Source organism: Scyliorhinus torazame, chromosome 9, assembly GCF_047496885.1.
Source record: "Scyliorhinus torazame isolate Kashiwa2021f chromosome 9, sScyTor2.1, whole genome shotgun sequence".
NCBI classification, from domain to species: Eukaryota; Metazoa; Chordata; class Chondrichthyes; order Carcharhiniformes; family Scyliorhinidae; genus Scyliorhinus; species Scyliorhinus torazame.
Genome location: NC_092715.1, coordinates 34,582,200 through 34,596,495, shown reverse-complemented (window position 1 = coordinate 34,596,495; position 14,296 = coordinate 34,582,200). Strand labels below are relative to the sequence as shown.

At 46.1% G+C, this 14,296-nt stretch overlaps 1 protein-coding gene across 8 annotated transcripts in view; it reads right to left on the bottom strand.

Moving 5' to 3' along the window:
* The window catches only part of cep44 (centrosomal protein 44), a 114,592-nt gene that overhangs the window by 75,324 nt on the left and 24,972 nt on the right, over nucleotides 1-14,296 (bottom strand). For 7 of the 8 annotated variants that reach the window (XM_072515765.1, XM_072515771.1, XM_072515769.1 and 4 more), the window contains one exon: nucleotides 7,710-7,857. In XM_072515765.1, the coding sequence (XP_072371866.1) occupies nucleotides 7,710-7,857 (148 nt within the window). Of the gene's footprint in view, nucleotides 1-7,709; nucleotides 7,858-11,912; nucleotides 12,011-14,296 lie in introns of all 8 variants that reach the window. The other variant, XM_072515770.1, reaches the window with a different exon arrangement.

Sequence of the window (14,296 nt, the reverse complement as noted above, 5' to 3'; positions counted from 1 at the left end):
ATGTGGGCCGGTGGACGATCTTGAATTGAATCAGGCTGAGCCTGGCGCATGTTGCAGGCGCATGTTGCAGTCGCGTTTACCCTACTCAACGCCTCTGCCCTCTTCCATCTCAACCCCGAGCTCGTCTTCCCACTTAAGCTTCAGCTCCTCGGTCTGTGTCTCCTCTGCTCCCATAAGTTCCTTATATATATCCGAGACCCTCCCCTCCCCCAGCCATCCACTGGGCACTACCCTGTCCTGGATCCCCCTAAGTGGCAGGCGTGGGAAGGATGGAATCTGTCTGCGTAGAAAGTCTCGCACCTGCAAGTACCTGAACTCATTCCCTCTCGCCAGCCCATGCTCGGAACCCACCGTCCATATTCCCCAGGGCAAACCGGTGATTGTCGCAAATTGGGGACCAAACCGATGCTCCCACTCCCCCCACGTGCCTTCCCCATTGGCCCCAGATCCGCAAAGTCGCCACCACTATAGGGCTGGTGGAGTACCGTGCCGGCAGGAGCGCCGTGACCAGTGCTGCCAAACTGGTGCCCCTGCACGAAGCGGCCTCCATTCGCCCCCAAACCGACCCCACATCCCCCATCCACTTCCTTAACATAGCTATGTTGGCTGCCCAGTAGTAGTTACTAAAGTTTGGCAGCGCCAGCCCCCCTTCCCCTCGGTTCCTCTCAAACATCAATCTCCGCCACCTGCGAGGACTTTCCCACCCACACGAATCCCAGAATCATTTTATTGACCTTCTTGAAAAAAGACCGCGGAATCAAAATGGGGAGACACTGGAAGACGAACAGGAATCTCGGGAGGATTGTCATTTTAACCGTCTGCACTCTCCCCGCTAGTGTCAGTGGGAGCGCATCCCACCTCCGGAATCTCGGCATCCATTGCCACAACTACCTCTACCTCCCTACTCTCCGGGGGCATCATGATCACATTCAGCAGCCTTTTTAGTTTGGCCACCCAGTTGCCTGCCCTTGACGAACCCGGTTTGATCTTCCATAATGACGTCTGGCACACAGTCCTCAATCCTAGCCGCCAAGAGCTTGGCCAGTATTTTCGCATCTACGTTGAGCAGAGAGATCGGTCTATAGGACCCACATGCCTCTGGGTCTTTGTCCCGTTTCAATATCAGGGAGATGGTGGCCTGTGACATCGTCGGGGGTAAAACCCCTCCATCTCTTGCCTCATTACAAACCCTAACCAGCACCGGCCCCACGATCTCGGAGAACTTTTTGTAAAATTCCACCGGATACCCATCCGGCCCTGGGGCTTTACAGGATTGCATGGCCCTCAATATTTCTTCAGTCCTGATCGGGGCCCCCAACCCGTCTACCAATCCCCTGCCCACTTTTGGGAAGGTCAGTCCATCCAAAAAGCGCCTCATCCCCTCCAGCCCCGAAAGGGGGGGGTCCGAGGTGTAAGGCTTACTATAGAAGTCCCTAAACACCTTGTTCAGCCCTGCCGGATCTCCTACCAAATCCCCCCCCACCCCCGTCGACTACCTACCCTATTTCCCTGGACGCCTCCCTCTTCCTCAGTTGCTGTGCCAGCATTCTACTGGCTTTCTCCCCGTGCTTGTAAATCGCACCCCTCGCCTTCCTAAGCTGCTCCACAGCCTTACCGGTGGACAACACCCCAAATTCAGTCTGTAGCCTTCGTCGTTCCCTTAATAGCTCTGCCCTCGGGGTCTCCGCATATCTCCTGTCTGTCTGTAAGATCTCCCTGACCAGTCGATCCATTTGTGCCCTGTCCATCCTGTCCCTATGCGCTCTTATCAAAATTAGCTCCCCATTCACCACTGCCTTCAGCGCTTCCCAGAGCACCGCAGCGGAGGCTTCCCCTGTGTCACTGACCTGCAGGTAGTTTTGCATACATTTCCTCACCCTCTCACATACCGTGTCGTCCGCCAACAAACCGACCTCCAGCCTCCATTGAGGGCGCTGAAAACTTTCCTTGCAGACCTGCAGATCCACCCAGTGTGGGGCATGGTCTGAAATAGCGATCGCCGAATATTCTACGTCTGTCACCCCCGCTAGCAAATCCCTGCTCATGATGAAAAAATCAATTCGGGAATACACCTTATGGACATGTGAGTGGAACGAAAAAACTCCCTCCCCGTCGGCCGACTAGCCCTCCATGGATCAGCCCCCCCGCCCCCCATTTGCTCCATAAACCCCCTCAGCTCTTTTGCCCTTGCCTGAATCTTACCCATTCTTGAACACGACCGGTCTAGGCAGGGTCAAGGACTGTGTTAAAATCCCCTCCCATAATCAGCCTGTGCGAGTCCAGGTCAGGTATCTTCCCCAGCAGTCTCTTAATAAACTCCACATCATCCCAATTTGGGGCATATACATTGACCAAGACTACCCTCAGCCCTTCAAGCTTGCCACTCACCCTGACTAATCTGCCTCCCCCATCCAAGATTGTGCTGCCCGCCTCAAATTGCACCCGTTTGTTGACCAAAATCGCAATCCCCCTAGTTTTAGTGTCCAGCTCCGAGTGGAAGGCCTAGCTAATCCAGCCCTTCCTTAATCTGACCTGGTCCGCCACTTTCAGATGGGTCTCCTGAAGCCTTATTATGTCCGCCTTCAGCGCCCTCAGATGCGCGAACACACATGCCCTCTTTACCGGCCCGTTTAACCCTCTGACGTTCCACGTGATCAGCCTGGTTGAGGGGCACCGCCCCCGCTCCCCCCCGCCGATCAGCCATCTCCTTTCTTGGGGCCGCCCCCAGCACCAGTGTCGCGCTTCCCCCGGCCCGCCTTCTGGCAGCCCCCACCTCCGACCTCCTCCATGATTCCGCACCTAAGCCCCTCCCTCATCAGCAGAACAACTACCCACCCCCCTAGCAACAACACCCTGTAACCTAACCCCTGCCATAAACTAACTAAATACACCCCCCCCCACCTGGCTTCCGTAGACCAGCTAGCCTGGTGACTCTCGACTCCGGCGCCAACCAGTCTCCCACCTATTGTTCCCTCTGACCCACCCCCCCTGCCCATTAACACCACTTCCTCAAATCAGCCATCCTCAAGCAATTGCTCTGAAAAGAAACAAACAAAACAAGAAACAAAGAAAACCCCGAAGCTAGTGCAAATCAAATAAAACAGAATAAGTAATAGGCACTTCCAACCACCCCGATCCGAACACAAAAAGCCCCCAGCACCATATACCTTAACTACCCTCTTTTTCCAACAAAAACTCAAATACAGGAGAGAAAAAGAAAAACCAGGGGAAAAAAAAGAACATAGCACCAGAAAAATGTGTAAACATCGCTCAGTGTCTTTTTAAAACAAGTCCAAAAAGTCCTCAGTTCGGCACCAGCCCTTCTCTCTTGACGAAGTCCATCGCATCCTTGGGCTCCTCAAAATAATGGTGCTGTCCCTCGTGTGTGACCCACAGGTGCGCCGGGTACAGCAGCCCAAACTTCACCTGCTTCTTAAACAGAATCTCTTTGACTTGCCTGTAGCCTGCCCGCTCCGCGCGCCACTTTTGAGCACCTCCACGCTCAGGTCCTGGGAGATGCGCAAGACACTGTTATTCCAATGGCAGCTCCGCGTGCGCTTGGCCCACTGCAGCACCTGCTCCTTGTCCAGGAACCTGTGGAACCGGAACACCTTCGCTCGGGGGGGGGGGGGGGTGGGGAGAGGGGTGCTCGCGGCTGCTTCACCAGTGCCCTGTGCACCCTGTCCACCTCCACCGGGCGAGGGACGACATCATCTCCCAACAGCTTCTGGAACATGCCCGCCACATACGCTGCGGCATCCTCTCCCTCAGCCTCCTCCGGGAGACCAACGATTCTCAAATTCTGCCGACGAGACCTATTTTCCAGGTCCTCCATCTTTTCCAGGAGCCTTTTTTGTTGATCCTTTAGCCTCTCCATCTCCGCCTCCACCACAGTTTGGTGATCCTCCTGCTCCTCCAGCGCCTTTTCCAGCTTCTGGATCGTCCGATCCTGGGCATCCAGCCTATGCTCCAGGCGCTCGATAGATTTCTGAATTGGGTCGAAACTGTCCCGCTTCAACGTGGTAAAGCCCTCTTGGATTACCTTCAACAGATGCTCCGTCGTTGGCTGGGCTGTCTGCACCGGGGTCCGGACATCGGCCATTTTGTCCTCAGCAGCAGCTTCTACACTGCCCTTGTTTGCCCACTTCTTCAGCTGTTTGTGATTCTTTCTGCTTCTTAATTCAATACACCTATATCTGGAGTCAGTGCCTGAGTGCCTATGCCTTCCGATTCAGCACTCAAAAGTCGGGAAAGAAGGTCCAAAAGTCCAACCGGATCGAGAGTCACGAAATGTGCGACTTACTCCTCCAAAGCCGCCACCGGAAGTCCTTTGCCTCCTTATTTGCACTTGCACGGGCAGCACGGTAGCATAGTGGTTAGCAAATTTCTTCACCGCTCCAGGGTACCAGGTTCGATTCCCGGCTTGGGTCACTGTCTGTGCGGAGTCTGCACGCTCTCCCCGTCTGTGCGTGGGTTTCCTCCGGGTGCTCCGGTTTCCTCCCACAGTCCAAAGATGTGCAGGTTAGGTGGATTGGCCATGCTAAATAACCCTTCGTGTTCAAAATTGCCCTTGGTGTTGGGTGGGGTTGCTGGGTTATGGGGATGGGTGGAGATGTGGATGGGTGGAGATGTGGATGGGTGGAGATGTGGGCTTGGGTGGGGTGCTCTTTCCGGGAGCCGGTGCAGACCCGATGGGCCGGGTGGCCTCCTTCTGCACTGTAGATTCTATGATTCTATGATCAGCCATGATCGTGATAAATGGCGGAGCAGGCTCGAAGGTCCAAAAGGCCTCCTCCTGCTCCTATCTTCTACCACGGGTCAGGTACAACAGCGTTGTCTTTTCATCTGGAGCCAGCTGTAAATTAATAACTGACTCTGGGCTCTCAACCTCAAAAGGAATGTTTCACTCACCACTTCTCTTTCAAAATCTCAAATGTCTCTCATTTGCCAGTAGTTTGCTGCAGATAACACACATGGGCTTTGCATCCTTATTTGCACTAGCACAATTGACAAAACCATACTTCAAGAAATCATCTTTATACGGCTTTGTTCCCAAGCTACGTTTCTTCTTTGTAGGCTGTTAACCAGAGACCCTGGAGCTCTGTACAGAGCTTACACGAGCACTGCTCTGACCTGTCCTGGACTCTCCTGAAGAGCTCTCTCCAGCAGATTATCAGGGGAGGCAATGGCATAGTGGTATTCCCACTGGACTGGTAATCCAGAGATCCAGAGTAATGCTCTGGGGCCAGGGGTTCAAATTCAATAACAATCTGGAATTAAAAGTCTAATGATGACCATGAGACCATTGTGCATTGTTGTAAAAACCCATCTGGTTCACTATTGCCCTTTAGGGAAGAAAATCTGCCTGCCTTACCTGCTCTGGCCTACATGTGACTCCAGACCCACAGTAATGTGGTTGACTCTTAAATGCCATCAGGGATGGGAAACAAATGCTGGCCCAGCCAGAGACTCCCACATCCCATGAACAAATAAAGAATAAATATTAAAAAATAAAGATTCTGTTGCAATATCCTGTCCAGTAGGTACACTGCCTGTCTCCAGCTTTTAAGAAAACAATCCATCTTCACAGTCCTCTTATTAATAGGTAGAAAATGGAAGCAACTCTGTTCTGTAATTTGGTGCCAAGTGTATGCGCAGGGCGTGACCAGCTCTCTGGTGCCTCTTCTGGTCTCATTTATTTTCATTTAAAAGGTGGCAGTGACCGTCATTCTCAATGTAAAAGCCGGTGGCAGCCATTGGGTGCTTCTCTCATGGTTGGGACTACCGCAGGAACAGCGTGACTGGTCACCACGCAACCCTCCCAACACCTGCCCATGACCCACCCACGGATCGCGACCTGCACGTTGAAAAGCCCAGTACTATAAAGACAAAAAATGTTTTGCATTCTCAGTTTTGCATAATTTGACTGCCATACAGCACCTATTGATAGTTAGGGATAATATTGCACTCAGCTTTTCTCCAGTAATCTCTACTCAGTGTTGTAACAGCATAGAAGGAGGCCATCAGGCCTATCATGCAAATTAAATTTCATAACAGTCATGTTTCTAATAGTCAAATTATGATAAATTCTACCCCTTGGAGGCATGTTGTAAAATATTAAACTTTCCACTTCCAAACTACACTAATTTATGTGTAAGAGTGTTGGATAAAGTTAGAGTGAAAAAGAGCAAGGAGCAAGGGAAGGAGTAAAGTGAGAGAAAAACAGTACGAGTGACCAAAATTTTTAAGTGAAACATATGAATACGACAAAATTATGAAGGGAAGAGATAGGGTGGACAGGATAAAATTGTTTCCCCTGGTGGAGAATTTTAGAACCAGGGGACATAGATTCAAGATAAGTGGCAGAAGGTGTAGAGGGGACGTGAGGAAAAACTTCTTTACGCAGAGGGTAGTGGGAGTCTGTAATTTGCTGCCCGAGTTAGTGGTGGAGGCAGAGATTCTAAAACTCTTCATAAAGATGCCTGGATCTGCACCTTAAGTGCACTAAGCTACAGGGCTATGGACCTGGTGCAGCAAAGTGGGATTAGAAAGGGCATCTGGGTGTCCTATGGCTGGCATGGACAAGATGGGCTGACTATCCTCCTTCTGTGCTGTAACATTTCTATGATTCTATGCCAGTTAGGAGGGATCACACTCCCTGCTAGCTCAGTGAGAAAATGTAGAAGCCAGCAAGGTCACAGGTTTTCTCCTTGTTTTGCACCAAGTTAGTTGATCTCAGCCGAGATGGCAGTAAAGCTATTTTAAATGCTGTTAGTGCCACCAAGCTAGGGGAGGAAGAAAATAAAAACACCCTGTTCCCAGCTGGCATGCTTACTCAAACCATGTACCTACTTGCCTTGCACCTCCCCTCCAGTCAAGCTAGACAACATCCAGTGTATTCGTCCCCAACTTACTCTGTAATACAATGTAATGGTTGCTGTAGCCATCCAATATCTCATCTAAGTGCTATTTTAAATGACACCAAATTCTGACTGCTGACAGGCTAGTTAATTGTGGAGACATCAGAGACAACAACAGTTGTTCATTTTGCAGCAGCACAGGGATGGAGCAGGAGCTGCATTCCTGTCTATTTCTTTTTATTCCCTACATCTCAGTAAAACTGGCTGAGGTTTACTATTGGTGTTCAATACTTACACGTTCATGGGATATGAGCGTCGTTGGCAAGAGCAGCATTTGTTGCCCATCCCTACCTGCCCTTCTCAAGGAAAATTAGGGGCGGACCACAAATGCTGGCCTTCTCAGCGAATCTCACATCCCGTGAACTTTTAAGAAGAAAGTGACCTTCCTGAGTCGGTGCCAATAGGTAGCACAACATATTTAGTCACATATAACAAAAGGCTACTTTGAAAGAGGTACCAGGATTTGCTGGCAGTAGAAAGTGGCTCACTGACAAGAGAAGTGGACACGCCGGCACCTCCACATCAAGAGAAGTGGAGGAAAGGATAGAGAACTGAAGGAAAAATATTCAAAGGGCTGCAAAGAACAGCGGGTGTAATGTATATCAGTAATTTACCACAGGGTGATTTACTGATCGCAGAAATTTAAATGCTTGGAAATTTATTAAACATATATACAAAAGTTAATTTATAAAAAGGCTAAACAAATTATATTTCTACAATGTATTATGTCTAACACCCACAGATTTTAGTGCTCAAGGTGGCTCAGCAACGAAGCAAAGACAATTGTACCTTATAAACAGCATCAAGGAAACGCGAGTCATTCTTTCCTGTAAGTTCTACTCCAGATCCTAACAGCTGCTCGGTCACATATGTAGAATAGGAGGTGAAGGCATAGCTGATGATTGGCAGAAAGGCAGCAGCATCACCCTTAGCAAGACTACAAAACATAAAATAAAATCTTAAATAGTTTATACTTCCCATCACCATTAGTGGTCTTCGTACATTAAGCTCACTGAACATAACTGACAGCTGCATCTAAATTGTCTAATAATTCCCACTTCATTCAGAAATGACAATTTGCATAATCAACCTGGTGCTGTAACTAGACTGAGCAAGAGGTCTGTGTACTCAAATGTGCCAAGTGAGTTTGGACCAGACCATGTCAAAACATTCAGGTCTGGAGATAAAATGTATACGAGTACTCATTCATTGCAAAATCAGATTTCTACCACTGTTAGCAATTTACCATTTCTCATAAATTTGTACTGGTGTCATGCACATTTTCCCAACTGTCTAACAATTGTGGTTTTATATTACCATAACATTTTCTGCCCTCATGTTATCTTAGTTAAAAAAGAACATCACAATTATGCAGGTTAGTTCAAACAGAAGTAGCTATTTTGACCTTTTTAAGTACAAATCTGCCTCATAATATAATTTCAAGGCCAAAGAATTTGAGCTCAAGATGGTAGAGATTATGACCAAATGCATTAGTATTACTTCAGGAAAGCTACATTTCATATTAGGGAACAAAATTTGACTTTAATTAGCATAGGAAGATTACTTTGTTGATCAAACAAAATATAACATTTACAAGACCATGTATATTATTCAAGAAACAATCTAAGTTGATATTTAATTTTCGCAGTAATTCTCAATATTGATATCAACAGAAAACAAACCTCTATCTGTAACAACAATTTAACTAGACTGGATGTTATGGCAAAGTAGCTATACTCTGTAGTTGTGTTCTAATTTATTTTGACATTGGATATCTTGACATTTTAATATAATTGCTCCACTGCATTGGCAATGGTTGTCTTATAAACCTAGTCTAAATATCCAATTAAAAATTCACCAACTCTTTTTCTGAAAATACTGCATTTGCTACTGTGGTTGGCCTTTAGTTCAATCTGAAGATCCAGTTACTGAGCAATAAATTTCTACTCTGCAGTCATTAACTATGCGTATAAAAGCAAAATCAACTTCAAATGATATAAACTTCAAAGGCATTAGATATTTGATGTTTAATTCTGTCCATTTTATTTGTAGTGCTGGATAATGTAATCCTGAATTTATTTACAAAATCTATCCTACAATTATCAGTGGCCGTAATCCTTTCCCCTCCCTCAACCAAAACATTCTGCGGCTAAGCGATGAAAGGGAAAGTTGTCAGCGAAGTTCTGGCTTTGTCTAACTTGAATGATACCAGCTGACATTTTCCTTACTGGAGCCAAACAGAAAGCATCTGCCATAAATAGACTACAGGGACATCTCTTTAACAGAACTAACCAGGACTAAAATGATTAACTCTGTACTGTCCAGTCTGCTAATCCAGCTATTTAGTAATACGGTACCCTGCAATAATATGATTGCAGAAAAAAAATCAAAAATCTCTCCTACTGGCTAGAAGAATTAAGTTTTTTATTCAGTAAGAAAAAAATAAAAACCAGGAAATCTGAGGTTTGATCTGCCAACTCTCACTGTCTAGACACGTGAATCTAGATTGGGTACCCAGATGACATTTTGGACAGTTGCCAGCATAAACTATTGCCCTCAAAAGGGAAGTAAAAAGAACTGGATTAAAAAATGTTGCTAATTTATTGAAGCCCTAGGGTATAATGGACTAGAACATTCTCCTTCAACAATGCAAAACAAAATCAGAAAATGCTGGAAAACTCAGCAGGTCTGGCAGCATAGTGAAGAGAGAAACAGATTTATTGTTTCGAATCCATGACTCTTCTTGAGAGCTCTGGAAAGTCACGCGTACTCAAAACGTTAACTCTGTTTCGCTCTCCACAAGTGCTGCCAGACCTGCTGACATCTTCCAGCATTTTCTGTTTTCACTTCAGATTTTCGCAGTAATTTGCTTTCTTTTATAGTAGAATATTAACACAGGCCCTTTACTCATGAAGACCTTTCTTTCAAAGACCACATAATATCTACTATATCTTGGACTTGTACTACTAACTATTCCTGTTGCAAAGATAGCTGATTAAAATTACACATCAAACAATCACAATTATTCAAGCCTAGGCAGTTGGTTTTTGGCAACATTTTCAGGGATGAAAATTCAATCAATACATGGACTATTTAATCATCTAAAACTATCCATATAATCGTCCAACTTATACCCAAGAACATATTTTATAAAGTGTTGTGTAAAAGAAAATAAATTAACAATGACAAACTTGAACAATATATTGATGTGACCACAAGTTACAGTAGCGTTGTGGACATTCTCATTACATTCAAACTACATACTCAAAAGAATGATGCTTAGGAAAGGAAGTTATTGTTATAAGGTGATATTTGGAATTCTGAAACTAATTTCATTGAAACAAAGGTTTGTAAGAAATTTAAAAATAAAAGACTTATATCACATCTTAACAATCGATGTCTCAAAATGCTTTACAGCCAATCAAGTGTAGTCACTGTTGTCATGTAGAATAGTTTTTAAAATCGGAAGGAATTGCAGATGGTGATCAGAATAAGCCTATTTCCTCTAGCTGGGTGGTCAGTGACAAAAATCTATCAATTTAAATATGTCACCAAGAGAGTGAGGCAAGAGGTTGGGAGAAAACATTTTATGCAGAGAATGGTGATTGATGCGTCGCTGCAGGAAGTGAATGAGGCAGAAATTGGACAAATCTTAAAACAAGGGAAGATTCTGGGCTATGGAAAACATGCATGGTAGTAGATGCATTCTGGATGGGTTGAGCAAAGAGCTGGAACAGACAAGGCGGGCTGAATGGTTTCCTGTTCTACTGTAAACTCTAGTCCTAAATATAAAGACTGGAGTTATTGATTACAGGTTAAATTGCTTCTATTATAATAATAATCTTTATTGTCATAAGTAGGCTTACATTAACACTGCAACACAGTTACTGTGAAAAGCCCCTAGTCAGCACACTCCGGCACCTGTTCGGGTACACAGCGGTAGGAATGTCCAAATTACCTAATAGCATGTCTTTCGGGACTTGTGAAAGGAAACCGGAACACCCGGAGGAAACCCACACAGATACGGAGAAACAATGACCCAAGCCGGGAATCGAACCTGGGACCCTGGTGCTATGAAGCCATAGTGCTAACCACTATGCTGGATCCTGCAGTCTGTTTCTCTGTTTCTTCATGCCCTGTTTAAGCGTCTGGACTGCCTGCTCAGTTAGACCATTGAAGGATGGGTAGTAGGGGCGATTCGGATGTGTTTCACCCCATTGGTGCACATAAACACCTGGAATTCCTCATTAATACAGTGACTGTCCTGCATATCTAAGGCCAATACAAAAATAAAATCATAAAATGGTTGCAGCACAGAAGGCGGCCATTTGGTCTACCATGTCTGTGTTGGCTCCCGGTAAGAGCTACTCAACTAGTCTAAATCCAATGTCCTTTTCCACATTGCCCTACAATTCTTTTATCTTCAGGTAATTATGAAATTCCTTTTTGACAGCCATGATTAAATCTACATCACCACACTCTCAGGCAGCGCATTCTAGATCCTGAGCACTTGCTTGATAGAAACGTTTTCCTTCATGCCTGTTTTTTTTGTTGATCCTCTTAAACAAGTGTGCTCTGGTTCTCAACCCTGCTGCCAACAGGAACAGTTTCTCTCTATTTACTCTGTTCCGGCACCTCATGATTTTGAGACAACAACACTCAAGAAGCTTGACAATATCCTGGATAAAGCACACGCTTGATTGGCAACCGATCCACTCCTTCCTTCAGTGACGCACAGTGGCAGCAATGTGTACCATCTATAAGATGCACTGCAGGAACTCATCAATGCCCCTTCAACAGCACATTCCAAACCTGCAACTTCTACCACCAAGAGGTACATGGGCAGCAGGTGCATGGGAACACCACCACCTGCAAGTTACCCTCCAAGTCACACACCATCCTGACTTGAAACTGTATCATCATTCCTTCACTGTTACTAGATCAAAGTCCTGGAACTCCCTTTCCAACAGCACAATGGGTGTACCTACTCACATGGACCACAGTAGTTCAAGGTTGTGGCTCACCAACATCTTCTCAAGAGTAATTAGAGATGGTCAGTAAATGCTGGCCTAGCCAGTGATGCAAAAGTTCTGTGAAAGAATGTAAAAAAAAAACTCTCAAACCTTTCCATGGAGAACAGACTAGCTTTGCTTATCTAGGTGAAGTGATGTGAATGCCCTTGACATCAAGGCAGCATTTGACAAGGGTGTCGGTAGCATCAAGGAGACCTAACAAAACTGGAGTCAATGGGAATTGGGGAAAACACTTCAGTGGTTGAAATTATACTTCGTACAAAGGAAGACAATTGTGGTTGTTGGAGGTGAATAATCTGAGTCCTGTGACATCAATGTAAGAGTTCCTCAAGGAAGTGTCCTAGGCCCAAACATCTTTAACTGTTTTATCAATGACATTCCTCCATCATAAGGTCAGCAGTGGGAATATTCACTGATGATTGCACAATGTTCAGCACCATTTGCAACTCCTCAGATATTGAAGCAGTCCTTGCCCATATGCAGCAAGAAGACCTGGTCGACATTCAGGCGTGAGCTGAAAAGGAGCAAGTATCATTCATGCTACACAAGTGCCAGGCAATGACCATCTCTAACAAGAGAGAATCGAAATATCTCCCCTTGACTTTCAGTTCAGAGGCTAGGAATTCTGTGAACAATAACTCATCTCCTGACTCTCATAAGCCTGTCTATGAATTGCAAGGTTGAAGTCAGGAATGTGATGAATCCACTTGCTTGGATGCATGCAGCTCCAACAACACTCAAGTAGCTCAACACCATTCAGGACAAAGCAGCCCATTTGATTGGAACCCCATCCACCACCTTCAATCTCCATTCTGTCCATGATTGGCACACAGTGGTAGTACGTGCATTCCCCAACTCGAAACAATGGTTTAATCAGGAGATTCACTCCCTACTGAAGGCCAGGTCTGAGGCGTTCAAGTCAGGCGACCCTGATCTATACAAGAAATCCAGGTAAGACCTCTGCAAAGCCATCAGGGATGCCAAGAGACAATACCAGACTAAGCTAGTCACAGACTAATGACACAGACTCTTGACGGTTGTGGCAAGGCTTAAACAACAGAACGGCCTACTAAGCAAAGCAGAGTAGAATCTCCGGCAGCAGCGCACCCCTCCCCGATGAACTCAATGCATTCTATGCTTGCTTCGAGCAGGAAACCATAAAACAGTTGTCAACTGCCCAGTCACTTTTGCTAACAGCCTCAGACACACCCACACCTACCGTCACAGCTTCCGAAGTCCGATCAGCCATCGTGAAAGTTGAACCCTCAGTAAGCAACAGGTACTGCACGTGCACTCAGATCCTGCACGGACCAACTGCCGGGTGTATTTGCAGACATCGTCAACCTCTCCTTATTCCGTTCCGAGGTTCCCACCTGCTTCAAGAATACCACTACCATACCAATACCAAAGAAGAACCAGGCAATGTGCCTCAACGACTACCTTCCGGTGGCCTTGACAGCTATCATTATGAAGTGCTTCGAGAGGTTGGTAATGAGACACATCAACTCTATACTCCCAGAATGTCTTGATCCACTACAACTGCACACCGCCACAATTGGTCCACAGCAGACGCCATCTCTCTGGCCCTACAATTATCCCTGCAGCATCTCGACAACAAGGATTCCTATGTCAGACTATTATTCACTGACTACAGCTCTGCCTTAAACACCATATTTCCCAGCCAAGCTCATATCAAAACTCGAAAACCTAGGGCTTGGCTCCTCCCTCTGCAACTGATCCTCGACTTTCTGACACATAGACCATAATCGGTCAGGATAAACAACAACACCTCTTCCACGATAGTCCTCAATACCGAGGCCCTGCAAGGCTCCGTACTTAGCCCCCTACTATACTCCACATAGTCACACACGACTGTGGGGCAAAATTTGGCTCCAACTCCATCTACAAATTTGCTGATGACGCAACCGTAGTGGGTGGGATCTCAAACAACGATGAGTCAGAGTACAGGAGGGAGATAGAGAACCTAGTAGAGTAGTGTAACGACAACAATCTCTCACTCAACATTAGTAAAACTAAGGAGCTGGTCATTGACTTCAGCGAAGTAACGTGGTGCCAAGGTAGAGATTGTTGACAGCTTCAAATTCATCACCAACAATCTGGCCTAGCCCACCACGTCGATGCTACGACCAAGAATGCACAACAGCACCTATACTTCCTCAGAAAACAAAGAAAATTTGGCATGTCAACATTGACTCTTTTTTACAGATGCACCATAGAAAGCATCCTATCTGGCTGAATCACAGCCTGGTATGGCAACTGCTTGGCCCAAGACCGTAAGAAACTACAGAGAGTCGTGAACACAGCCCAGTCCATCACGCAAAA